This window comes from Diospyros lotus, chromosome 3, assembly GCF_014633365.1.
Source record: "Diospyros lotus cultivar Yz01 chromosome 3, ASM1463336v1, whole genome shotgun sequence".
NCBI lineage: Eukaryota > Viridiplantae > Streptophyta > Magnoliopsida > Ericales > Ebenaceae > Diospyros > Diospyros lotus.
Window position 1 is genome coordinate 26,632,039 of NC_068340.1, and position 26,928 is coordinate 26,658,966.

A 26,928-nucleotide genomic window follows, 5' to 3' on the forward strand; every position below is an offset into this window, starting at 1 on the left:
TTGATTTTTAACTGCATCCGTCCAACTTGATTATAGATTTTTTTACGAATTAATTAATTCACAGTGCCCATCTCTAATAATCTTGAACCTCAAATTTTATCTTATTTTGAGCCACGTGACTCAGGGAAAAAAAATTAAAAGAAAGGCGATCGATATAATTAATTAAGATAATTTGGTAGAAAAAGCCAGAGAGACGTAGCTATCAATTCTTTTAGATTTTCATTGAAATTTGATGAGTTTGTGGGGGCATATATCTGTTGATTTTGTACCCATTTGCTTTCTTTTTTTCTAAATCTTCTTAGGATTGGGATTATTTGATTTGGACTTATACATTCATCCAACGTTTTGGAGTCTAATCCAATTCTTTTATATGATTTGATTAAATCCTAGCTAGCTACTGCCTTTTCTATTCTTAATGACTTCTTTTCAAGAACAGGAGACTTGTTATCTTCCTCTTATGACGTGGACTGGGTCCAATTTTATTAAAAAATACTAAAAAAAAAAAACTCTTTTTAACTTTCGGTTCATCATTAAAAATTCCTAAGCCTCCAAGAAGTCATTTTCATTCAATTTAATAATTAAAAGCAGTTAAAAGTTATTCATTAAGAAAATTTAAAATCACCTGTTAATAATAAGAAGCATCTATCTATCTATCTATCTAAACGTAGTGGGCATTGTTAGAAGACCCCTAAATAAGACTTGTGCATTAGACAATTCTATAAATTTTAAAACGTGATTGTTAAAAAAATTAAACCCAAAATGAATAATATTAATAAAATCAAGTGAAATTAAATTAAATTTAAGTGGTCCCATCTAAGTTCTGGTTAGGGGTTTAAAATCAGTCAACAGGACAATTTAGAATTGAGGGCTCTAAAAATAACATAACATATAATAATACACACACATTCACATTCAGTATATGGCTTGGAAGGGGGAGGAATCTTTTACCCATTTCCCCACACCACCACAATTACTTACTACCACTGCAGTGAGTGAGTCACCATAAAGTTGCACAAAATCATGTGTACCCAACTAGCCATCCCATCTTTTTATGCCCTTTTTCCAACTTATTTATTTGCTAGAGCCAGTGAGACCACCAGTGACCGACCAGTCCCCTCCTCCTCCATTGGCCCAAAGCTTAAACCATGTAGCCTCTAATTCAATCCATGGCTGCCATCTGCAAATCAATCTTAGCCATTCATTCTGTGGCCAGAAAACCTTAATCAAAGCCCACATCATATGCACATGCACCTGCACATTCATATATATTCACCAACCATGTGGGTGATGAGTTTTTAATTTGCTGTGAAACAGTTTTTAATTTCTGAAAAGGAGGGTATATGGAACAGAAGTATAAGGGCTTCACAGTCGCCCAAGAAATTTTATATATATATATATACCCCTAAAGAATTTAAGTTATGAAAATAATTTTTATTTTTTATAAAATAAAAGTAAAATTACAACAACAAAAAAATATAATCTTTTCTCAAAGTATATAAATAATAAAAATTCTGAAAATGGAGATGCTTGGCTGGGAATGGCAAAACCCATAAGAGGGGAGGCACAATGGGATATTGGGATTGGACCACAGGGCAAATGGGGGATAAAAGTGGTGAAAAATGGGACATTTGGGAAGGGGTAAAGTGCTGAAATATAGCACAGTTTGGTCTCCCCGTAACACTGATAGTTCCCTAAGCTATCCAAACACATGCCCTTTCAAGGGGATGGGCTGATGGTTTGGGGGCTCAAAGTTGTGTGCCTCTCCCAATAAAGTGTACCCAAATATATACATATATCTTCCATTTATATATGCAATTTTTTATTAAAAAACGTAATTTTATTTTAGTAATTAATTTAGAAGTAAAAAATTGTGTTATAATGATTATATTATTATTTTATTAATTAATATTTTGGAATCAAGGGCCAATAAGAATTGATAAAGAATGAAGAGAAGAGAAGAGAAGAGAAGAGAAAGAAGAGACGGGACATGAGACATGACATCAGCTGGAGCTCAACCCCCACTCACTTACTTAGAATACAAGCGTCAAGGCCTCGCCTATCATCTGTTCACAAACAGAACCGCAACTCTCTCCCCCAGCTGTCACTGTTCCAAGCACTTTGCTCTCTCTCTCTCTCTCTCTCTCTCTCTCTGAGAGATAGTGATTAAGATGGAAGGCTCTGATCATGTCTCTCTGGGCCCCATCCATCCCCAACACATTTTTTAAAAAACAAGATTATTTTATGATCAACAGGGCACGCCCTGGAACACACGATGACCAGAGCAAGCAGCTCGCTCTGGCTGAGAGATGGGTTGAAATTACTAGTTAGAGTTGTAGAGGTTAAAGGTTGCTTCTTAGGTAAGATTTGAATGATTATTAGACAAATAAAGAAATTAATTTACATACCATTTCTAAGATTGCTATTTCATCATATATTTGTACGAAGGTCGGTAAACTTGTCAGTATCGAGAAGTAGTTTGGGAATGCCAGGAAATATCTTATGTTTTATGTGTGTGTGTGTGTATTATATGCTCATGCCAATGCCATGGCTCAAGAAACAGAACTAAGGTGGCATCATGCCGTCTGGGAACTGGGACACTGCCCTAGAGAATAAGGTGGCATCATGCCATTTATATTAAAACTTGTTTAGAAAAAGTAAAATATTTCAAATCTAATTATGAATTATGAGAATTATTGACAAAAATGTAAATATATATATCTGAGATTCATTCGATTAATCCTCGATAATGGATGACATTTTCCTTTTATGTATCGTTGAGAAAATTCAAATGTGAGCATCATCAAAACTAAATATTTGATGTAATTTATATAAAATTTCCCTATTAATTTTATTAGTACCTTAATTATTGCATTTTAGCAATAAATCTGGCTTTTGGTGGGGACAAATCTGAAAATATTTTGCCATTGAATTGGAGGGAGGGAGAGAGAGAGAGAGAGAGAGAGAGGGAGGGGTATGCGTCCACTGCCTTTGGTTGAGAACTCCGAAAACCGACAAAAACCAGAGTGGCGCAGCCGCAAATTGTCTCAAAGACCAAGCCTATTTCCACTAACTCATTCTTCCTGATAAAAGGGTCTGGCGGGCGCACTTTAGCCTAGTCGCCTTCTCTCTCTCTCTCTCTGTGCATCTCAGAGCATCCAGAGCAAGCACGAACGGAGGAGAGAACCACTGAAGAAGACAACAACAGCCTCACCAACCAAACCTTTCCTTTTCAGACCGAGACACTCATCCACCCGGAGATTCCCGCAATACCCACAAGTTCCTCCAATCCATCTCCCATATTCTCCCAATTTTGGGGGTTTAATTTCCATATTTGAGCTGAAAATGGAGAAACACACTGCCCACTACAAGTTCAACGCTTGTGGCATAGTGTAACTTTTATTTCACTCTCTCTCTCTTTTTGTCTCTCGCTTTCTCTCTCTCTCTCTCTCTATTTTTATCAAGCTGAATGGGTTGCCGGAGAATGATCGCCGGAGATTTAGACCCAGAAAGGAAGAGGAGCGGCGGGCTGAGGACCAAACAGGCCGGACGCGGGTCTTGCCGTGGAAGTTAGCCTCCGGAGCCAGTCGCCGTAAAGAAATGCACTGAAGCATTGACTTTTTCACTCTCTTTGCCTCTCTTTATATCTCGAACTTTGTGGGTTGTCTTCTACTCTTCTTTTCTTGGTTGGTTGACTGTTATATTCAAGTTTGAGCTATGGGCTACCTTTTGAAAGAAGTTTTGAAGACTCTATGTGGAGTTAATCAGTGGTCTTATGCCGTTTTCTGGAAGATCGGTTACCAAAACCCGGAGTAAGTTTCACCTTTTTTTTGTAAATACTTCCTTTGGTTGTCGAAGAAATTGAGGAAACATTTGGTTTGATCTTGGAATATTTATAGTGCAGCCTTTCTGTTGGTTAATGAGAAAAATGAAGGTGAAGAGGAATAAAAGTGAAAAATTGAGGCTAATGGTCTTTGTTGGATGGTTATATTAGGCTTATAATTCTCTCTAAACAAACAGATTATAGATTCGGAGTGTTCTTTTTTTTTTTTTTAATTTGTAGTTGTTCGTCCATGACTGTTGTTTGTTTGGAGTTCCAAAGATATGATTTCACGTGCTAAGAGTTTGTTGGGAAAATTCCTGAATCCTGATTCTTTGTGCACTTATATCTGATATCTTTTATCTTGCGTTCTTTGGAATTTTCTGTCTGGTTGGTTCTGCTTTGTCCCATGGAATCCTAATGGAAAAAAGTGAGTTTGTTTTGGTTTGAACAACCGTTTTCTGATGTACCCTTTTCCTAAGTAAATCTAGTGATTCTGAATCTCTTTTGCTCGTTTCTTGTATGACCTTTTCTTCCAACACCATGTAAAAGTATGATCTGCGGATCTTGCTTTCAATTGTCATATTGGTGTATGAATTCTTGATTAATTCTCTGTGATTGTGGCATATGCTTGTGTTGATATTCTATCGTATTGAACTTGATAGTTCTGCTTTGTCAGGCTTCTGATCTGGGAAGAATGCTACTACGAATCTATTCCATCTCCTACTCTTCCGCCTATTGCTGCAATTGGGAGCTCAGGACTGGTTTTGGAAGAGTGGGAAGCATCCTGCGTCTCTGCCGAACATCGGAATCTCCTAGCCATAGCTCGACCAGATGTTCTAGTCCCATCACTAGTAGACAAAATGATGATGTGTAGCCCGATTAAAGTTGTGGGACAGGGGTATGATTATATTTCAATTTCATTCTTGTTTTATTCTACCTTTACCTTAACCCAGTAAAATTTTAATGCTTTAGACGAAAAAGCCTAACATGTCATGGAAATAACAGCTATTCGGAACTTTGTTTCACAGGCTAGTTGGACGTGCTGCATTTACTGGTAAATATTTGTGGGTCCTTTCCGAGAACTATGCTAGAGAAGCCTACCCACCAGAGGTATATCATGTAATGAGTATTTCTTCCAGCTGCTATAGTGTGTGTGTGTGAGAATAAATCAATAAACATATCTTAATATACTTTTGTAACTTTGTTTTTTGGCTGTTTGCATATTGCATTCACATGTTACCCTACTTGAGCATGTAATAGCAAAGGGAAAATTTAGTGGAAAATTCAGCTTGTGTTTCAATACTACCTATTTGAAATCTACATTTATTACTCAATTATTTTCTCCCGTTGTTTGAAGTGACCTAGCTGGTCCGTAAACTTGGATAGGTGAATTAAAAATGACTATAGAGGCTAAATAGTGAAAAAGTTCTCTGGTTTAGACATGTTGCATGCATTTCAATACAATATTTTGTGAAATCTGGAGGATTGGCGTCTTGTATCTGAACTTAGTATGATTTCTACTTTCTTGGATTCTGTTAGGTTCAAAATGAGGTCTGCCAGCAATTTTCAGCTGGTATAAAGGTATGATTACTCCTAGCTATTTGCCTCTTCTTCCTCTTCCTTTTCCTCCTCTTTTGATTGAACATCTCTAAACATTTGTTTGGATTGCAGACTGTTGCAATTATTCCCATCCTCAGTCATGGTGTGGTTCAATTTGGTTCATCATTGGCTGTGAGTTTCATGTTCCTTCTTTTCCTTCTCTCTTTCTTTATCTTCCTCGTTTCTGCTTTGGGGGGGGGGCGTAAGTGGGTTGGTGTCATTTTGGCCATACAAGTTATCTCATTGCTATGCTGCTGTGTTTTTGATGATATTGCTCCCAAATGGGGTCATGGCGATTCTATCAGCTTCTTGGAAGAAGTATTTTTATGCACTTTGTCGTATGAGTTGCATTTGACAGTCATATGGAGTTTGCAGCTTTCCTATTTGTAGTTGACTACATGGTTTTAAGTATCTTTTCTAACACAACTGATGGTCATCAATTACTCCTGATTATGAGTCTGAGTTTTTCATGCTTGTACATATTTGAACATATGGCCATATTTGTTTCCTCAGATTATGGAGAATGTAGCATTTGTGAACACCGTGAAGAGTTTAATGCTTCAACTTGGATGTGTTCCTGGTGCTTTATTATCTGACAACTACACAGCAAAAGAACATCCTCCCATGATTGGTGCAGCCGTCTTTCCTGAAAAATCTATTTCTGCTGATCCATCTGGGAATTATAAGGTGAAAGACTCTGTTCCATCTCTTGCTGACGGCTCTTATAGGTGCTACCAACAAAGTATCCCATCTCAGGCTGTGGGATCGCACTTTACATTTAAACAGATAGAGAATAACCTTCATGGCAATTCTTCAACATTTCAAACTCCAAACCTGACCCAGAATATAGCTAGATCATCACTAAATGGCCCCTGCCTGCCAAACATAATCCCAGGAACAAAACCAGGCCGCCTTCTCAGTAACCTGCTAGAAATCGAAGAAACAAGAGCTGAAGTCATTTCTTTGAACCCACACACACATCTGAGTCAGCAAGAATCTCTCTACAATCATAGATCTAAATTTGGTGAACAACCTCCTGTTGGTCCATCATCTACAAATTATAGCAATTCAAGAATAAATGATGCCCAGAGATTGCCAAATGCTGTCCTACAGGAGCGTGCTAACAATTATTTAAGCAATTCCTGTGGCATTAGAATGTCTCAGCAGCTTAGTGCAAATGGAAACCAAAGTTCTAGTGCAGGACAGTTGCAGACTGGAGGTAGTGATCCAAGATCAAGTCCAAACCTGTGTTCTCTTCTAAATGTGCACAAATCAGCAGGCATCGATGTCTCTTGCACACGTCTTCCTGGGATTGGGATAAATGCTGGTCCATCAGAAACCGAGGTGTCTACATCTAAGCCCATGGATCATTTGACACTCAATCACTTGCTTTTGCAGAGTTCTGGTTTCAGGCGTCATTCTCATAATGATGAGGGTTCACAAACTGAGTTGCCGCAGAGAAATGGAACAATAGAAAACAATTTATTTCAAGCCCTTAACATACCGTCAGCCCCTCTGGATGAGCAAATGAGTTTGAGTGAGAAATTTTATGGCCTTGATTATAATAACCAAAAGCCTGAATATGGAAACGAGAGTTCAAGATCAAAAAGTGCTACAAATGAGAATGATTATGCCCAACCTCCATCAGGGGATGACTTGTTTGATATTCTGGGTATGGATTTTAAGAAAAAAGTATTTAGTGACAGCTGGAATAATTTTTACAACCATGAACCAGACACGAACAAGAACACTTCAATTGATGACATGGTGACTTCTTTAAATCCTTGGGATGCAGATCCTGACTTGTATTCTTTTGATGGAGGAAATTCAGACAGTGGTATTTTCTCTGTGACGGGCACTGACCATTTATTAGATGCTGTTGTAAATAAGGCCCGCATTGCTCTGAACCAGAGCTCAGATGAAAGTGCATCATGCAAGACAACCTTGACTAAGATTAATGGCTCTTCTGTTCCTATTGCTTCTCCCTCCTATGGCCAGGTTAGTATTTCTGATCAGAAGCAAGGAGAGTTCTGTGGACTTCCCAAGCCTCTAGCAAAATTAGCACCAGTAGGATCGTGTTCCTTCAAATCTGAGTGCAACAAAGATACAAAGAGCTACTCCCAAGCCAATTCTGTTTATGGATCACAGATCAATTCATGGGTTGAACAGGGAGATAGCACGAAGCATAACAATAGTGCTTCGACTGCATACTCAAAGAGGCCTGATGAAGTCAGCAAATTGAATCGCAAAAGGCTTAAGCCTGGAGAGAACCCTAGACCCAGGCCAAAAGATCGCCAGATGATCCAAGATCGTCTCAAAGAGTTGAGAGAAATTGTTCCTAACGGGGCAAAGGTGGTTTCTCTTCTACTAAGCACCTTTGTACTTTTTTTCACATATTTTTTGTTTTAAAATTTTGTCATGTTCAGGTGCTGATCTGCCATTTTCTTATTTAACAGTGTAGCATTGATGGGCTGCTGGAACGTACCATCAAGCATATGCTTTTCTTGCAAGGTGTCACAAAACACGCTGACAAGTTAAAACAAATCGGAGAGTCAAAGGTGCAGAGAATGCTACTGTCTTTATGCACTTCTTTAATGAATATTCTTTCTTTAAGTCCGACTTAGTCTAGAGTTTGTTCCTATCTATGTTGCAAATGTTGTAATGCATCAGAGGTTGGGATATTGGAATAGGACGATGCACTTACAAAAATAACAAAAATAGTGGTATAAAATTTCTTAAATATATATAAAAAAAAAAAACCATGTCATAAGGGTGTGTTATCAAAGGTGAAAAGAAAGGAAAAAAAATTTAGTGTTGAGGTTTTGGTTAAGGTTAGAATCTATTGTTAGTGACAGCCACTTTACATTTGCTACAAACTTCTATGGTGGCTGATTGTATCATTAGCTTGATGTGCAGATTGCCAGTAAGGACCCCGGGATGTTATTGGGTCACAACTTTGAGGGAGGAAGAACGTGGGCATATGAGGTTGGCTCGCAGTCTATGGTCTGTCCTATCATAGTTGAGGATCTGAATGCCCCTCGTCAAATGCTTGTGAAGGTGATGACTTGTATTTCCTTTTCTAACTTTGTGCCTGCTAGTCTTTCTATTTCTTTTTCTTTTTCTCAACTAAGAAATTACTTGACAAAGATTTATATTTCGAGTACATTCTCCTCCTATTATGAACACTCTAATCCAAAATCAAAATATCTAAATGCCCACTATTATCTGATTTGTGCAATGAATATTGTTATACTTGATCTTTCTATATCTATCATCCTGTGTGCTGACTTAAGATTGTTTTGAGTGACAGATGCTTTGTGAAGAACGTGGTTTGTTCTTAGAAATAGCCGACATGATTAAGGGATTGGGATTAACTATACTGAAGGGGGTGATGGAAACTCTGAATGACAAGGTCTGGGCTCGATTTGCTGTAGAGGTAAGACCATCGAGTGTCAACTTCCTCTCACATTAACATTTGAACTATTCTTTTGATAGGACATATGTCTCAGTCATTTCCTAAATTTTCTTGGTTAGAATATTGTGGTTGGAGATAGAGTTGGTCCATTTGGCAGGAGACCCAAAGAACATTTATAAATCTAATTTATGTTTGTTTACAAATATAATTTTGGCTTTGTGATGAATGTACGTCCAGTATGCGTGTTTGAGGTTTTTGCACTTGGAAAATTTCAATTTTCAAACCCCCTGCGTCCCTAAAAGAGATTAAGATCTCTTAACTTTCTTATTACATTAGATTAAAAAAAATAGTAAGTTTCTTTGCACCTTTCTTCAAATGAACACAACTATCTCATCACTTCAATATTTCAGTTGGTAAATCTGTACATGCACCACTTTTATCATCATTAGTTCCTGTGTTGGGCTACAAATCAAAGTTAAGTTGAGCCTCCTGATCTTTATATGCTTGTCCGGCAAGCTTCTGGCATCTATACAAGACATGTGCAAAGATTATGTTTTCATTGTCATTTTCTCCCGGCATTTAATTTTAGAATGGTTAGTTTTATATGATCTGTGCTTGTAAACTGGAACATTTGCTCCTTTTCATCAGAAAAAGTATCTGATATTTGTACCATTCTGCTATTTGTACTAGAGTGTTCAACTCGGTGGTTTTGTATCTCTCTCTACGCAGGCCAATAGAGATGTCACAAGAGTCGAAGTATTTCTCTCTCTCGTTCACCTTTTAGAGAAAACTGGCAAGCGCAGCGCGGCATCAGGCAACGGTGCTCACAACGACAATATGAATATGACAGTCCAACAGCATTTCCCCCAAGCAGCCCCAGTATCTGCTTCCGGTAGGTCTTGTAGTTTGCACTGATGGAAGCCAACCAGTCATGTTTGATGTTCGAGTCTGGACATGTTGAGAGCGACTGTGTTTTGGGTCGCCATGACGAACATGATCCCATACCAGTTTACTTCAGGCCGTTCTAACTCTTTAACTGAAATTCTTCTTCTAAGACCAACTTTAGGACGACCTCTTACTAAGCGGGGAAGACTGTTCTCCGTAAGAACACGCTTGTCAAAGAACTCCGTCCGTTTCTTCGTCTATCGAAAGAGGGAGTGAAGGGCATCTGAATGAACCGATCAAATTGCTTCGAGGGGTATTTCCTGAGAAATAGTTTTACAGATTACAGGGTTCGGTGCGCGCCTCTTTCTCTCGTAGATTTCCATTTTTCCCCGGTGTTTGTTTGGTGGGTATAGTTCTGTATACGGGAGATGGTAGCAGATTCCTGTTTCTGTTTGTTGTGGGGTCTTGTTGACAAAATGTACAGAAAATATGGGAGATGATTTAGAATTGGGTGTGGATTTCATTTGGCAACCTTTTTTTCCAATCAAATGGATTCCTGGATGATGGTGTTCGTGTTTCAGTTTCCCTTTTTTTATGTAGTTTATTGCTAGAGATCACAGTTTCTTTCTTGCCCTTTTTGGTGCAAACAAAAGCAGTAGAGGCTACTGCCCGGAACAAACCCTATGAAACAATTGTTTTTTTAAGTATCTATTCTATTAATAACATCCATCCAAACCCATAAACATAATTTTTATATTTGTGATATACTATCACAATTTTTTAATTTTTTCAATAAATTACATAAAAATACTACACCCTTTGCTCTAATGCTATATTAAAAAAGTTTATTTACATAATATTACGCTGTTCTAGTTGTGCATTTGATGGGGGCATTAATGGAGACCAAAATTTTGATATTTGCATTGGAGTGATCATACCAATCTTTAATTTATTAAGATTTCTAAAATGAAAATTTTCACCTTTTAAGGGCTCTTGTAGTTCAATCTTAAGATTTTTTCAAAAAAAAAAAATTAATCATGGAACTCAAGGTTGAAAATCGAACACAGGACATCCATCGAATACATAGCGGCTAAAGTTTAAGAGTTCTTTAAGTTTCAATTCATACTCGCCCTCGACCGCTGAGCTATGACCGTGGACAGATATAACATTACCTGTATGATCATCATCTTGCTTCATTTGAATTTAATGCAAATGGCACCAGAACCTTCATTTGATATTACTCTGCGTGCGTGTGTGTGTGTGTCAAAAAATAATAAATAAAATTCTAATTTGGCACTAGCTAGCCAGCCAGTATAGCATGTATATATATATATATACATATATATGTACTATAACAGTTTACATAATAATCATTAATATATTGCTTCAGTTACCATATATCTATTGAATATCATTTGAAGGGGGAATCAACAACTTACTTAGTAATACGACATGATTTCAGATTAGCATAATAATAATAACGTAATACATCATTGCATGGTCTGTGGACTCTTTTTATCTTGTCCATAACCCATCTACGGCAACCCAGCAAACTAGCATGATACTACTACAAGAACCTGGGCTTTTAGTGGCCATTTTTTTGCAGCGGCAACAAAACTTTAGTCACTAAATACAATCTTGATGACCTAAAAAAGAAAATCTTTGGTGGGTTGGAGGCCCAACCAAAACCAACTATCCACTGGGCTGCGGGGTCAGTTGATTGGAAGCTTAAAAAGGCTATAAATGCATATATACTTGGTGCTCCCATGCAGTCCATGCATGCATGTCCATCAGCTAGTTTAATTAGTAGATAAAGATGGCAAGTTGCGTACCTAATCAGATATATCTCAGTTAACACCATACCATCGATCAACAAATTGAAACTGCAGGATATATACGGTTGAAATTTTTGAATTGCTATCTAACTCTACCAAGTATTGCAGATTTGGAAGTCATGCTCTATCGATCCAAGGGAAGAAAGAAAATGGCTCCCAAACACGCAGCCCCGTTTCTTCTTCTCTTCGTCTTCTTCGCACCGGCTTTGAGCGCTCGCCACTACCCTGACACTCTCCTAGACCCCGGCCACCACAAAGACGTCAAGTTCGGAAATGGCGTCCCCGCCAGGCTCTACCTCCCAACGTCGCCGCCTCCGAACAAGAAGCTCCCTCTCGTTGTCTTCTTCCACGGCGGCGCGTTCATCACCTTCAGCGCCTTCCTCCCGCCGTACGACGACTACGTCCAGTCGATCGCCAACGCAGGCAACGTCGTCGCTCTATCCGTTGAATATACGCTGGCCTTAGAGCGGCCGCTCCCCGCCGCGTACGAGGATTCCTGGGCCGCACTCGAGTGGGTCGCCTCCCACTCCTCCGGCAACGGCCCCGAGCCGTGGCTAAACCAGCTTGTCGACTTCGAAAAAGTCTACATCGCCGGGGACAGCGCCGGCGGGAACATAGCCCACAACCTGGCCATGAAGCACGGTTTAGGCTCATCTCTAGAAGGCCTGGAAATTGACGGCATGGCTTTGATATGTCCGTTCTTCTGGGGAAGCCAGGCGATCGGGAAGCAGGAGCCGAGGGGGGTTATCTCGAGAGCCCCGATTAATTTGGATTGGCTCATCGCCGTAGGCTTCCACAGTGGACTCGATGACTACAGGATCAACCCCCTTATCGATCCGAATCTTCCCAAACTGGGCGTCAAGAAGGCTCTGGTCATCACTGCGAATCAAGATCCATTGAGAGATAGAGGGTTTTACTATTATCAAGCTCTGCGTTCGGATGGGTGGAAGGGAGATGCTCAGTACTTGGAGTACAATGGCTGGCATGATTTCCAGCTCGTGATTCCATCGGAGGGTGCCCAGAACATGCTCCAGCAACTTTCGAAATTCTTCAACTCTGAGTAGTCGAGTTTCCATCTTATTAGTTTCCTTTCTCTCTTAATTAGGTTTAGATAGCAATCTTGGTTAGTGCGTCTAGAAGTTCAATCTCTGCGTTGGAATCTTACTTAATTAGTGCGTCTGGAAGTTAATTCAATCTCTGCCTTGGAATTAGTGCTGTACGTAGTTATATATATATGGGACATGATCCGCATTGGTTTATCGTATTTGTTTGATCGATTTGATGAAAATACGTAGTTTGAAGTTCGTTTCCAGATTAAATTTGATTTTGAAATCTGTCTCTCAAATGAAATGGATTCTGATTTTTTTCTTTTTTTGCTAACCAAATGAATTCCAGTATGTGTAAAGGGTAACCATTTTATTTTTGGGTAATACTAATCATTTCTTTAAGGTAATGGTTAGCATATTACAAGTAAATGTATCAATATATATATATAATATATATTATTGCATTGATCAGAATGCTAATGACAGGTGTTGGGGCACCTTAGGAAAAGATTTAACGCATTTTATTCTCTATGTGAGAATAAATGAATGCGACGTCCTTAATATTGCTCCAATCAATAATAAAATTGAAGAGAATTATTATCGATGTTACCACCAGGACTAGAGCCACACCTAAATTTTTAGATGATGTTATTTTTTATTTTTTCTGATTACCAACTTAATCCACCTCATCCAACCTTCATTCTCTCTCACCTCTCGAACAATTGGAGCGGAGCAGTCGCACACAGCTAAGGGTGGGCAGTTGCCCATCTTGAATTTTTAGATAGGATAACACTACATGGACAATTTTATCTCAACAACTTGGTTGATAATCAAATTCATCACCGCATTTTGATACCAAAATATCGCAATATTTTAAATCGAATGAGCAATCTAATTTTTGAATACCAATCCAAAACCTTTTTCCTCATACTCTTTCTCTCTCCCCACCCCAAATTTGAGCTTTTTCCTCACACATTTTCTCTTTCTCCACAATGTCTTCCCCAAAATCCGACGCCTCCTAGATTTCTGAGATTTTCGACGTCCCCTCCTATAACAGCAGCGGTCCTCCGACGTCCCCTCACCTTTTATGTTTTTAAGATTGCTTTAATAAATAATAAAATTAAAGAAAATTATTATCCTTTGATGTTACCATTAGGGGCGGAGCCACACATAGTTAAGGATGGGTGAACACCCTAGATTTTTAGATAATGTTATTATTTTTTTATTTTTTTTGAATATCCTGGTAACCCATCTCATCTAATCTCTATTCTCTCTCTCTCTTTCTCTCACAATCTTACTTCTCGAACACTTGGATTGGGGTGGAGCAACACACAACCAAGGGTGGGTAGTTGTCCACCCTAGATTTTTAGATAAGATAATGCTATACAGACAATTTTATCGCAACAACTTGGTTGAGAATCAAATTTATCGTGATATTTTGACACCAAAATATTGCGATATTTTAAACCCAATTAGCAATCCAATTTTTGAATACCAACCTATAACCTTTTTCCTTTCTTTCTCCATAGCGTCTTCTTAAATATTAGACGCCTCATTGATCTCCTGGATTTTGAGATTTTCGGCATCCCCTCTTGTAACAACAACGGTCATCCAGAGTTCCCTCACCTTCTATGTTTTAGATAATATTATTATTTTTATTTTTTCTAAATACTCATGTAAGTCACCTCGTCCAATCTTCATTCTCCCTCTCTCTCTCTCTTTCTCTCTCATTATTGTTCTCACAGTCTCACATTTCAAACAATTGGACTGGGGCGAAGCCACACACAACCAAGGGTGGGTAGTTGTCCACCTTAGATTTTTAGATAGGATAATGTTACATGGACAATTTTATCGCAACAACTTAGTTGAGAATCAAATTTATCGCAATATTTTGACACCTGTCAAAATATTGCGATATTTTAAACTTAATGAGCAATCCAATTTTTGAATACCAACCCAAACCCTTCTTCCTCATACTCTCTCCCTTTCTCCCCCAAATCGAAGCTTTTTCCTCAACTTCTCTCTCTCTCCACGGCGTCTTTCCAAAAATCCAACGCCTCCTCGATCTCTTGGATTTCAAAGATTTTTAGCGTCCCTTTCTATAGCAGGCAGCGGTCCTCCGGCATCCCTTCCACCATTCCAGCAACGTCCCCTCACCTTCTATGTTCTTAAGATTGCTAATCAATAATAAAATTAAAGAAAATTATTATCCTTTGATGTTACCATCAAGGGCGGAACCATACACAACTAAGGATGGGCAGTTGCCCACCTTAGATTTTTAGATAATGTTATTTTTTTTTATGTTTTTTGAATACCCACATAACCCACCTCATCCAACCTTCATTCTCTCTCTCTATCTCATTCTTACGTCTTAAACAATTGGATCACCGAGGCGGAGCCACACACAGCCAAGGGTACGCCTTGGATTTTTACATAAGATAATGCTATATGAACAATTTTTATCGCAACATTGATTGACAATCAAATTTATTGTGATATTTTGACACCAAAATATCACAATATTTTAAACCCAATGAGCAATCTAATTTTTGAATACCAGCCCAAAATCTTCTTCCTCATACTCTTTCTCCCCCCAAATATGAGCTTTATCCTTACTTTCTCTTTCTCTTCACATCGTCTTTCCAAAAATTCGACGCCTTCTCGATCTCCTGGATTTCTAAGATTTTTGGCATCCCCTCCTGCAGCAACAATGATCCTTCGGCATCTCCTCCATCACTCCAACAGCGTCCCTTCTAGAGTCCCCTTGCCTTCTATGTTCTTAAGATTGCTCTAATCAATAATAAAATTGAAGATAATTATTATCTTTTGGTGTTTCCATGAGGGGCAAAGCCACACACAACTAAGGATGGGTAGTTGCTCGTCCTAGATTTTTAGATAATGTTATTTTTTTTATTTTTTCTGAATACCCACATAACCCATCTCATCCAACCTTTATTCTCTCTCTCATAGTCTCACATCTCGAACAATTGGACTGGAGAGAAGCCACACACAGCCAAGGGTGGGTTGCCCACCTTAGATTTTTAGATAGGATAATGCTACATGGACAATTTTATTGCAACAACTTGGTTGACAATCAAATTTATCGCGATATTTTGAGACCAAAATATCATGATATTTTAAACCCAATGAGTAATCCAATTTTTGAATACCAGCCCAAAACTTTCTTTCTCGTACTCTCTCTCATTACAAGAATTTGAGGGATTTACCCACACATATAAATGTGGGTAAAAATTATCTTATGTGTCAATTATAATTTTTCCTCACACATAATATAAATGTCAAGATGTGTGGGTAAATGAGGGGATGGGGGGTTAGAAAATAACTTTTACCCACACATATATTTATGTGTGGATAAAGTTTAATATATTACCCACATATTTATGTGTAGGTAAATATTTCTCTATGTGTAGATATTTTTATGTCAAGAAGTTGTAATTATGACGTGGCTGATGACGTGGCTTTAATTGGATGATAATGTGACATGACACGTGTATTTGTTTATGTGTAGGTAAAGTTAAGATTATGTGTGGATAATAATATAAAAAATAATTTTCATATGTGTGAGTAACGATGTTATGTGTAGGTAAAAAAAAATATTTTGTGGGTAATAATATAATTTTTTTTTGAATATGTGTGGATAAAAAAAATATAATATGGGTAACAAACGTATCATGTGTGGGTAATAATATAAAAAATAATTTCCGTATGAAAGGATAATTTCTATATGTGTAACTAAAAAATATATTATGTGTGGACAAAACTAAAATTTTATATTTAAAATTTCAATTGTTACAATATCTATTACAATATAGTTCAAACATATACGCGTCTAAAAAGTCATAAAGTTATAAAATAAACTTAAAGTCATAAAGTCACCTAAAAAATTCAAATATATATATAAAAAAATAGACTTGTACTGATTTTTTAACATAATATTCTTCTCAATCAACACTTGTCATAGCATGTTTACATTTATCTGAAACTCTTACAAAAAAAAAAAGACTTTTACTGGTTCAAATTTTCAAACAATTAATTGACTGTAGGTTGAATGATGAAATCAACGAGTTCCTTCAATGTATCTTTCACTCTCAATTAGGGCTCCAATATCATCAAAATTAACCCCAATATCACTTAGTTGAATAACATGGCGAAGAAATTTTTTCTCAAATTCATTCTCCCCAAACATCCTGAAAATCTTGCTGGTCATGATTGCAAGGGTGATAACACAAAGAAATAAGAAAACTTGAAATGAAAAAAAATAAAATAGAGAAAACTAGAAGATGAAAACAAAAAGAGAATAATCTATATATCATGATATATAGGGAAAAGGATATATAGGTTCATTCTGAATTTTTCACTAGCATCAACGTAATCCTCAGTAACGAGAGAAAGTTCATCACCGGCAGCTTATTCATATCTTCTTTCCTAATCTTGACATCATTCAACTTTTTCTCCCATTCTTCCTTAATTTGTTATAACTTTCTTTGACAAGGTCTGTAAACATATATAGGGAACTTAATAGAGCCACTTAAAAATATCAAAATTTACCAAGAACACGTTCATCAACCAACCAGTATTGCATATAATTTCTGTGGGAATAAATGTAAATATGAATCCATCCCGTGGAAAAACAAAAGTGGCAAACTGAATAATTTGGGCATGCTATCAGTACTAATGGAAATGGACAAATTCAATCATGATGTAATTAAATAAGAAAACTTTACTTTTAGTGATTTCTTCAGACTATTAGTTTCATTTTGCATTCCTCATAGCATGTTACTACCCAACTGTAAGACTGCATAAAATGACTAATGATCTAAATGCGGTGCATTCAAGATAATGCCAAGCAAAGTGCCTAAAAATGTTTATATATGCAATCTTACCCTTTGTTTCAATAACTCCAATTAGGGACCTTCTAGTCACAAATGGGCAACCTTATCGTTGCCATTTAAGGCTCATCCTGAAATGAAATACTGCATATACTTGTTCTAATAGAGTTGGGCTTCATCTAGATATCTGAAAAAAAAAGTTATGGTCTCTAAAATTGATACCCCGTGGCCCCAATCAAAATGTGACTGATACTTGTCACGTCATAATCATCTATTGCCATTACATGCTTGCTATTATTTTATTCTTGGCTTATATTACTAGAAAAATTCCAAGGAGGGTCTCATCTGTCAAAAAAGTAGGCCAGTGTCTCTGACATTGTCTGCTTTCCAAAAATAATAACAGAACATGCTATGGCACATGTGTAGCTAGTGTCAACTTCCAACATGTTAAATAGAAATATGGCATTAAGATTTTTGGTCATGCTTCCTACGCTGCAGTTATGCACACAAAATCTTCAAAAGTGTTTTCAAAGACATTAGGTTGCGTTTGATTGTAATGGTGAAATTTGAGTGAAAAAAAATAAATTTTAGAGAATTAAATTATAGAGAAAATGAATTTTTGAAAATTAGAAGTTTAAACTGTTTGATTGATATAATTTTTTACCTAAAAAAATGATGTTATTTTCCATTTTTTAGTGTTTTGATTGATAATATTTTTCATAAAATTTGATCATTTTCCTAATATTTCGTATTTGATAGGTATTATTTTTCATGAAAAATAACACATTTTTCATAAAATTTAATGGTGAAAATGTATTAAAAAACACTTAATCGTATAAAAAATTAAAATAATAACCTATTTTAGATTAACTAAATCATTTTCTCAATCAAATCAAATCACAAAATTAAAAATTTTTTATTTTCTAAATTTACTAATTTTTACGTTATTTTTTACACAATCACACACATATACACAATTACACACATATAGACATACACAATTAGACACACAGACACAATCACACGTACACACATACACAAACACGCACACACAAATATATACACAATCATACATACACACATACACATATATAAACATCCTCACACACAGACATATATATACATACACAGATACACACATATATATATATGCACATATATATATTTCTGGAAAGCTGCCTCCCTGCTCACCCACCAGTTGTCGACCCACTTGCTCACTCGCTTGCCCTTTCTCACGCACTCTCTCTCATTCGTTCTTTATCTCTTTCTCGCTTTCAGTTGAAGGAGATGAAGACAGGAGTCAGTGGACATTATTTTCCAATTGCTTGGAAAATCAGAGCTCTTTCCCCCCAAGGAAAATAGTTTCCGTGATTTGAAGAAAAAAAGTAATCACGTGACAAGAAATTAAAAAATGAGTTGCTTGAAAATTTTTGGCTGTCAAACACTACATAAGTGAAAATTTAGATGAAAAAAATGTATTTTCTCAAGAAATAAATGGCTATCAAACGGGGCCTTGGAGCAAGATAAATAGCACTTATAAAGTTATGTTTCTATTTTCTCATTCTGCCCAACATACAATTTCAAACTGAAAAGCAAAAACAATGTAACCATCTAAAATACTCTACACCAAACTAAAATAAAAATACTCCAACTTAACCCAATACATCATTATTACAGCACAGGTTTATAAATAATAACAAGCCTGTGGGTATTGCTTAGGTCCAAAAGATTAAAAAATCACTCAAGCACCCCTAATTTTTAAAAGCATAAACAAAAATATACCAAGCTAAAATCTAGCTAGCTAGGTGATGTGACCAAGGAGATATACTCAGTGGAGAAAATACTCAGCAACAGAGGCCCTATTTAAAGCATATATATTTGCATCAGTACTAGGTTTTGTTCCTATAATTTTTCACATAAAAAATCACATACCATGCTTATGTGGTGGTTTTTACTTTTGCATCCTATCCAATAGATGAATGTTAAGTAAATCACACGTACTAACTAAATTACATAATCAATCCTAGTTAATTTGATTGTTAAATCCACATTGTTGGGTTTTCCAATTCATTATATATAGGTTTTTTTAGATAAGTTTGTTTAGTAAACCGCAAGTGATTTATATGTATGAATCTCATTTCTTTCAGCAATCATGCCGCTTTTGTTTCCTATCACACAGGCAGACTTTTGTTTAATTCCTATCAGATTCAGATTTATATGAATCTGATAGCATTATTTTCCAAACACGTTATAAATTTTTTCATAAAAGTCTGGCCTTGAGATAAACATAATTACTTCCTTTTAAGTGGCTAATATGTGATTGGATTGGATGTTTGTATCCTACTAGTAGAGTTCTCGATCTATAGTGCCAACTCCACTCCAACTCAACCTAAGACTCATATTGAACATGTAACCGGTAATTTTGTTGAGACAGCAATATATCCAGATCTTCAACTAGCTAGCTTTTATATTTGTATTCAATTTTCTTATCACCTTTGTTAATGTATTTATTTCATAGTACAATCGCTTGTTAGGAGGGAAAAAAGAAACTATTATAGATGGTATCACTTCCAAATAAACAAAAATAAATACACACAAACAAAAAGATATGTTCATACGTTCATATGTGTGGGTAAATTTCTCAAATTCTTATAGTGTCTCTCTCTCACTCTCTTTTCCTCTAAATATGAGCTTTTTCCTCACTCTCTCTCTCTCCGCAACGTCTTTCCAAAAATTCGATGTCTTTTCAATTTCTTGGATTTTTTAGATTTTCAGCATCCCCTCCTACAGCAACGGTGGTCCTCTAGCTTCTCCTCCACCACTCTGACGGTGTCCCCTCTAGAGTCCCCTCCACCTTCGACATCCCATCCACTACTCTTTGTCTATTGCTCTCTCTCTCTTCTTGTTCTCACTGTCACTGTAGTTGTAGACGCCTTTGCTGTCGCTATCAACGCTCCTGGTTGTTACCACCACTGTTGACGACTCCATCTCTCTCCCTCTCTAAGCCCTCTCTCTCTTTGGATTTTCACTCTCTCCCTCCCGGGGTCTTTATCACTCTCTCTCCACCAACACCTCTATCTCCAGTCACTGCTGACATTCTTTTGTTGTCGCCGTTCACATCTCTTCGGCAACCAACTGATAATTTTGCTTCTAACTTTAAAAAATTAAACCAACACATATATAAATATATAGTATATTTACTAGAAATATATTTGAATATAACTTTTGTTAAATACACATTTTTTAAATAAAAATATAAACTAAACATAAATACAAATAAATAACATATTTTGGGTTTAAAATATTTTTATATTATTATTTATTTGTATTTGTTATATGTATTTCTCGCACCACTCCTTATGGGCTAGACTTAGTCCAGTAGGTAGGGATGGCAATTGCAACCGAAACCGTGGGGAACCGAACCGAAACCGAATCGATCAACGCAGTTAAAAACAGTTTGACTGGGTAATGGTTTGGTTTGGGAAAAATTCGAACACTGTTTCAATGTGAATGGTTTGGTTATGGTTTTCACTAAAACCAAACCAAAACCCCAACCAAAATCGAACTGAATGGTGGGTAACCGAACTGAACCAAACCAAACCGAACCAAATATATATAATATATTATATATAAAATATATATTATATACAATCTAGCCTACCCAAGCCCAATTGCCTTGCTTGTAAACCCTTCTCACCTTTTCTTCTATTTCCTCTCTCGACCTCGCTCTCGCTCTCTCTCACCCTTGCTACCTCTCGCTCGTCCGCGAGCCCTCGCCCTTGCTCTCTACATCTCTCTTGCTCTCGTTGGATCTCTCTTGCCCTCGCTAAGGCTTGGCCCTCGATCTCTCTCACCCTCGCTGCCTCCTTTCTCTTGCTCGTCCGCACGAACTCGCCAGTCACCCTCACTCTTTGCATCTCTCTTGCTCTCGCTAGGGCTCGGCCCCTACTCTCGCTCGCCCTCGATCTCTCTCACCCTTTCTACCTTATTTCTCTTGCTCCTCTGCGCGAGTTCGCCAGTCACCCTGGCTCTCTGCATCTCTCTTGCTCTCACTCGCCCTCGCTGGATCTCTCTTGCTCTCGTTAGGGCTCGGCCCCTCTTGTTCTCGCTCACCCTCGATCTCTCTCACCCTCGCTGCCTCTCGTTCTCTGCCTTATCTCTCTTCATATTATTTTATTTTTTATATTTATAATTTTGTTAGATGGAGTTGGCTCATTCATTTCAGATGGACATGGATCAATTTACAAAGAATATATTAATGTTGTTGATGAAGGTATTAACTTTCGTAGCTAATTTTTTTAGCTTAAATTACAATTTAACTATGCAAATTTTAATTTATTAATCTTAATAATTGTAGGTTTGGAGATGTGATTTTATATCCAAGAAGTTTTGTAACTTTAGGCAAGAATAAGGTAGCTTTATTAGAATTTATCTTTGTTTGTTGTGAAATTATCAAAAAAATTTATGAATACTATTTGTCTTTGTTTGTTGGTATGGATTAAACTAAAAAAATCATGGTTAAACCGAAACGGAACTGAAACTAAATGGGTAATGGTTTGGTTTTGGTTTTAGTAATTTAAGTTTGGTTTGGTTATGGTTTTGGCAAAAATCGAAACCAAACCAAACCATTGCCAACCCTACCAGTAGGCCAGCCCAATCACCTGAAGCCTAGAAAGTCCAAGCAACTCATCAAAGCAAGCTCATACACAGCTGAAATCCAAGCTCATATCGCGGAACCAAGCAAGCTTCTAGCAAGACTTCTAGCAAGCTCCCAGCAATATATTCAACGAACTTCCAATAATGCTCTAGTTCGTTGGACTAACCACTCAGCTCGCTGGTCTAAAATCCTTTAACTCGCCTAGATAACAAAGCTGTTGGACAGCCAAAGACATGGGACCCACACACTTTATCTGAGACGAGCCATATCCCTCGTAATGAGGATCTTACTCTCGATTTTATATAGATGATAAGAACTGTTTGTCCCCCATTATATCATCTTTATATTTTTATATCTTATGCAAATTGTAAAGGCTCCTCATTATAAATAGGGGTCAGAAATATCATTAGGAGGGAGACAACAAAAATAATCAAGTATTGTCACTCTGCTGGAATAATCAAAGTACAGTCATGAAGTAAGCATCGTTTTGGCCGAACCACATAAAAATATTTTATGTTCTTTCTATTTTGTTCTTCTTCCTTGTATCTTAGACTTACTCACTCACTGCGGGCATGACGAATCACAGTCGGCTAAAATTGAACGTCGACATTTTGGTGCTAGAGGAATGGCCCGCTTTGACCAATAGCCATGGTAAGAGAAAGGAATACACGAAGCTCCAACGCAGCGGCCAACTTACCAGGGAACCACCGAGATCAACTACAAGATTTTCCATCGAATGGAGGGCCTGTTGTTTTGGTAGCAGGTATCCCTTTGCCACAACCGACCGGAAACACCACCGGAATGCCCCTCGCAAATTCCTGTCCAACCCACCGTTCAGACTGCCGAGATAGGGGTGATCCAGAACTGGCAGCAACGCCAGGAGGCATTAGAGAACACAGTTATACAGCTCGCTGACGCGGTCAGAATCTTGACCCAAGCTCAAGCGCTGGCTATCCACAATCCACTAACTTCGCCCCGAAGGATTTACCAACAACGGGAAGATAGACCTCCGCTGGCAGAGAAGGATATCAGAGATAATTATTTACTTCCAAATCATCATTCTCTGGAAAGGGAAATAAGTAGGCGATTGTAAGCCCAACGATCTGCAGACCCGGACTCAACCGTAGAGGAGTTGTATCAAAGAGTCTGACAGTTGGAGGCACAACAATGGGCCCATGGCCAGAATAATGGTCATGCGGATATGACTTCATTTACAAGAGAAATTGAACTCGAACCTTTCCCCCGAAGATTCAAAGTCCCGAGTATGTTGCAGTATAACGGGGACAGCGGTCCCTATGATTACTTGGATGCATTCAATGTCCAAATGAATTTGCAGACAACCAGCTCGCTGGTCAAATGTCGCGTCTTCCCAGCGACCTTGGGTGATATTCCCCGAGCTTGGTTTAAGAGCCTTCCACCTCGTAGCATCTACAGCTGGGAGGAATGCCAACAGAGATTTCTCAATCAATACAGAACGCTGCGAAGACAGCTCGCCCCTCCATGTCACCTCGTCACAGTGTTCTAGAGAACCAATGAGTCTTTGAAAGACTATATTACCAGGTTCAGGCATGAGGTGAGCAATATCGAGGATCCTTCCAATGAAAGCGTCCTGACTACAATCTCCACAGATCTCCGCAAAGATGGGAAGCTCTATGAGAGCATCTATAGAACCCCAATTAGAGGCTAGAGAGAATTCTATGAATGAGCAGCTAAGCAGGTCCGGTAGGAAGAGGCATTTGGCTCGAAGAAGCCCACCTGATCGAAAAAGAGGGCTGGGGGCTCTAACCAGAATAAGAAAAGAAATAACAGGGATACCGGAAGGGAAGCTCGGGGAGAACGCATGAACAATGAGGTCTCCAAGCGAGCTGACAAGGCGAAAAGGGAAGAGCGACCTGTGCGATCACAACGTTTTGATAGCTATTGTATCTTGTTCGATCCCCAAGAGATAGAAGATCTTTGCCATGGAAAGAAACAGAGAAGAGTTCGAGAAGCCCAACCTAGTAAAGACTGCCAACAAATTCAGGAACAAGGGAAAATTTTGTGCATACCACAACAAGGCAGGCCATGACATCTCTGAATGCTTGGCGTTGAGGGATGCCATTGAGGACCTGATTAGAAGAAGTCGGTTGAAAGATTATGTGGTGCGACTAACCAATCAGTCAACCCAACAACCGGCACAGTAACGACTTCCCTCCAATGATGAACGCTCGTCAACAATGCAAACAATCTACACAATTCATGATAGACCTCACCTTACTGGAACAATCTACACAAATCATCACCTCACGTCAAATGCTTGTGAAGGTGATGACTTGTATTTATCCTTTTCTAACTTTATGCCTGCTAGTCTTTCTATTTCTATTTCTTTTTCTTTTTCTCAACGAAGAAATTACTTGACAAAGATTTACATTTCGAGTACACTCTTCTCCTATTATGAACACTCTAATCCAAAATCAAAATATATTTCTAAATGCCCACTATTATCTGATTTCTGCAATGAATATTGTTATACTTGATCTTTCTATATCCATCATCCTGTGCTGACTTGAGATTGTTATGAGTGACAGATGCTTTGTGAAGAACGTGGTTTGTTCTTAGAAATAGCTGACATGATTAAGGGATTGGGATTAACCATACTGAAGGGGGTGATGGAAACTCTGAATGACAAGGTCTGGGCTCGATTTGCTGTAGAGGTAAGACCATCGAGTGTCAACTTCCTCTCACATTAACATTTGAATTATTCTTTTGATAGGACATATGTCTTAGTCATTGCCTAAATTTTCTTGGTTAGAATATTGTGGTTGGAGATAGAGTTGGTCCATTTGGCAGGACACCCAAAGAATAATTATAAATCTAATTTATGTCTGTTTGCAAATATAATTTTGGCTTTGTGATGAATGTACGTCCAGCATGCATGTTTGAGGTTTTTGCAGTTGGAAAATTTCAATTTTCAAACCCCGTGTCCCTAAAAGAGATTAAGATCTCTTAACTTTCTTATTACAACAACAACATATTTAACATTTATCCCATTATACGGGGTCGACTATATTAATTCTAAACTTTTATATATTTCTGTCTTTTGTCATATCTTAACTTTCTTATTACATTAGATTATAAAAAATAGTAAATTTCTTTGCACCTTTCTTCAAATGAACACCACTATCTCATCACTTCAATATTTCAGTTGGTAAATCTGTACATGCACCACTTTTATCATCATTAGTTCCTGTGTTGGGCTACAAATCAAAGTTAAGTTGAGCCTCCTGACCTTTATATGCTTGTCCGGCAAGCTTCTGGCATCTATACAAGATATGTGCAAAGATTATGTTTTCATTGTCATTTTCTGCCGGCATTTAATTTTAGAATGGTTAGTTTTATATGATCTGTGCTCGTAAACTGGAACATTTGCTCCTTTTCATCAGAAAAAGTATCTGATATTTGTACCATTCTGCTATTTGTACTAGAGTGTTCAACTCGGTGGTTTTGTATCTCTCTACGCAGGCCAATAGAGATGTCACAAGAGTCGAAGTATTTCTCTCTCTCGTTCACCTTTTAGAGAAAACTGGCAAGCGCAGCGCGGCATCAGGCAACGGTGCTCACAACGACAATATGAATATGACAGTCCAACAGCATTTCCCCCAAGCAGCCCCCATATCTGCTTCCGGTAGGTCTTGTAGTTTGCACTGATGGAAGCCAACCAGGCATGTTTGATGTTCGAGTCTGGACATGTTGAGAGCGACTGTGTTTTGGGTCGCCATGACGAACATGATCCCATACCAGTTTACTTCAGGCCGTTCTAACTCTTTAACTGAAATTCTTCTTCTAAGACCAACTTTAGGACGACCTCTTACTAAGCGGGGAAGACTGTTCTCCGTAAGAATACGCTTGTCAAAGAACTCCGTCTGTTTCTTCGTCTATCGAAAGAGGGAGGGAAAGGGCATCTGAATGAACCGATCAAATTGCTTCGAGGGTTATTGATTAGTGGTTAATTTTGTAAAAATTTTGTTATAATTATACCCTTCTTTCGATCTTAAATATGGTTTAAATTAGATATTAATATATATTTTATGGTTATATGTAAATTTAAATTGAAAGATGAATGAAATGAAGTTCTAAAGTAAATAATAATAATATATAAAATTATATATAATACATATATATCATTATATGCATGCATGTAATATATATATAATATAATCTAATATATATATGTGCCATGTGTAATACATATATATAATATATAATTTATTAATAACATTAAATTATTTTTATTTTTTTTAGACATGAAGAATTCAAGCCCATGAAGACTTAAAGTCCATGAAGAATTCAAGTCCATGAAGAAATCAAAGCCATGGAGAAATCAAGTCCATGAAGAAATCAAACCCATGAAAAATTAAAGTCCATGAAGAATTCAAGCCCATGAAGAATTAAGGCCCAATTTGAGCAACCCATGGAAAATATTATTTGGAGAAGGCCCAAGGATTATTTTTAATCCTAATGAAGATTAAAAACCAATTTATAGAAATCTATTTTATTTTTTATGTGAGAGCTTTATTAGGTGTGTTTTTTTAGCTAAAATCCATTTAACTATTAGGTGGATATTATAGCTAAAATCCATTTAACTTTATAAGTGCTTTATTAGGTATGTATTTTAGCTAAAATCCATTTAATATTAGGTGTGTATTATAGCTAAAATCCATTTAACTTTAAGTGTGTGAGTGCCCATTAGATATAATTATGTCTAATTGAATAATTGAAATTGTGTGGTTTGTATTGCATCTTGTGGCCTATAAATAGCTCACTTGATTGCATTTGTAAGTG

The 26,928-nt window shown here is 37.4% G+C and overlaps 2 protein-coding genes across 4 annotated transcripts; both read left to right on the plus strand.

Annotated features, from left to right (window-relative positions):
* The first annotated feature begins 3,056 nt into the window (after window positions 1-3,056).
* Window positions 3,057-25,988, plus strand: LOC127797367 (transcription factor LHW). Of its 3 annotated transcripts, none has more exons than XM_052330209.1 (10): window positions 3,057-3,809; window positions 4,497-4,718; window positions 4,849-4,930; window positions 5,360-5,401; window positions 5,492-5,551; window positions 5,933-7,771; window positions 7,876-7,977; window positions 8,324-8,476; window positions 8,730-8,855; window positions 25,609-25,988. In XM_052330209.1, the coding sequence occupies exons 1-10, from the start codon at window positions 3,715-3,717 to the stop codon at window positions 25,792-25,794; spliced, it is 2,907 nt and encodes a 968-aa protein (XP_052186169.1). In that variant the 5' UTR covers window positions 3,057-3,714; the 3' UTR covers window positions 25,795-25,988. The 3 variants fall into 3 exon arrangements, with proteins under 3 accessions (XP_052186169.1, XP_052186168.1, XP_052186170.1); XM_052330208.1 differs by lacking the exon at window positions 25,609-25,988 and adding an exon at window positions 9,564-10,297 and having other exon boundaries at window positions 3,067-3,809; XM_052330210.1 differs by lacking the exon at window positions 25,609-25,988 and adding an exon at window positions 9,564-10,297 and having other exon boundaries at window positions 3,070-3,809; window positions 8,336-8,476.
* Window positions 11,500-12,813, plus strand: LOC127797368 (2-hydroxyisoflavanone dehydratase-like). The gene has a single exon (XM_052330211.1). The coding sequence runs from the start codon at window positions 11,674-11,676 to the stop codon at window positions 12,616-12,618; it is 945 nt and encodes a 314-aa protein (XP_052186171.1). The 5' UTR covers window positions 11,500-11,673; the 3' UTR covers window positions 12,619-12,813.
* Window positions 25,989-26,928: the final 940 nt, after the last annotated feature.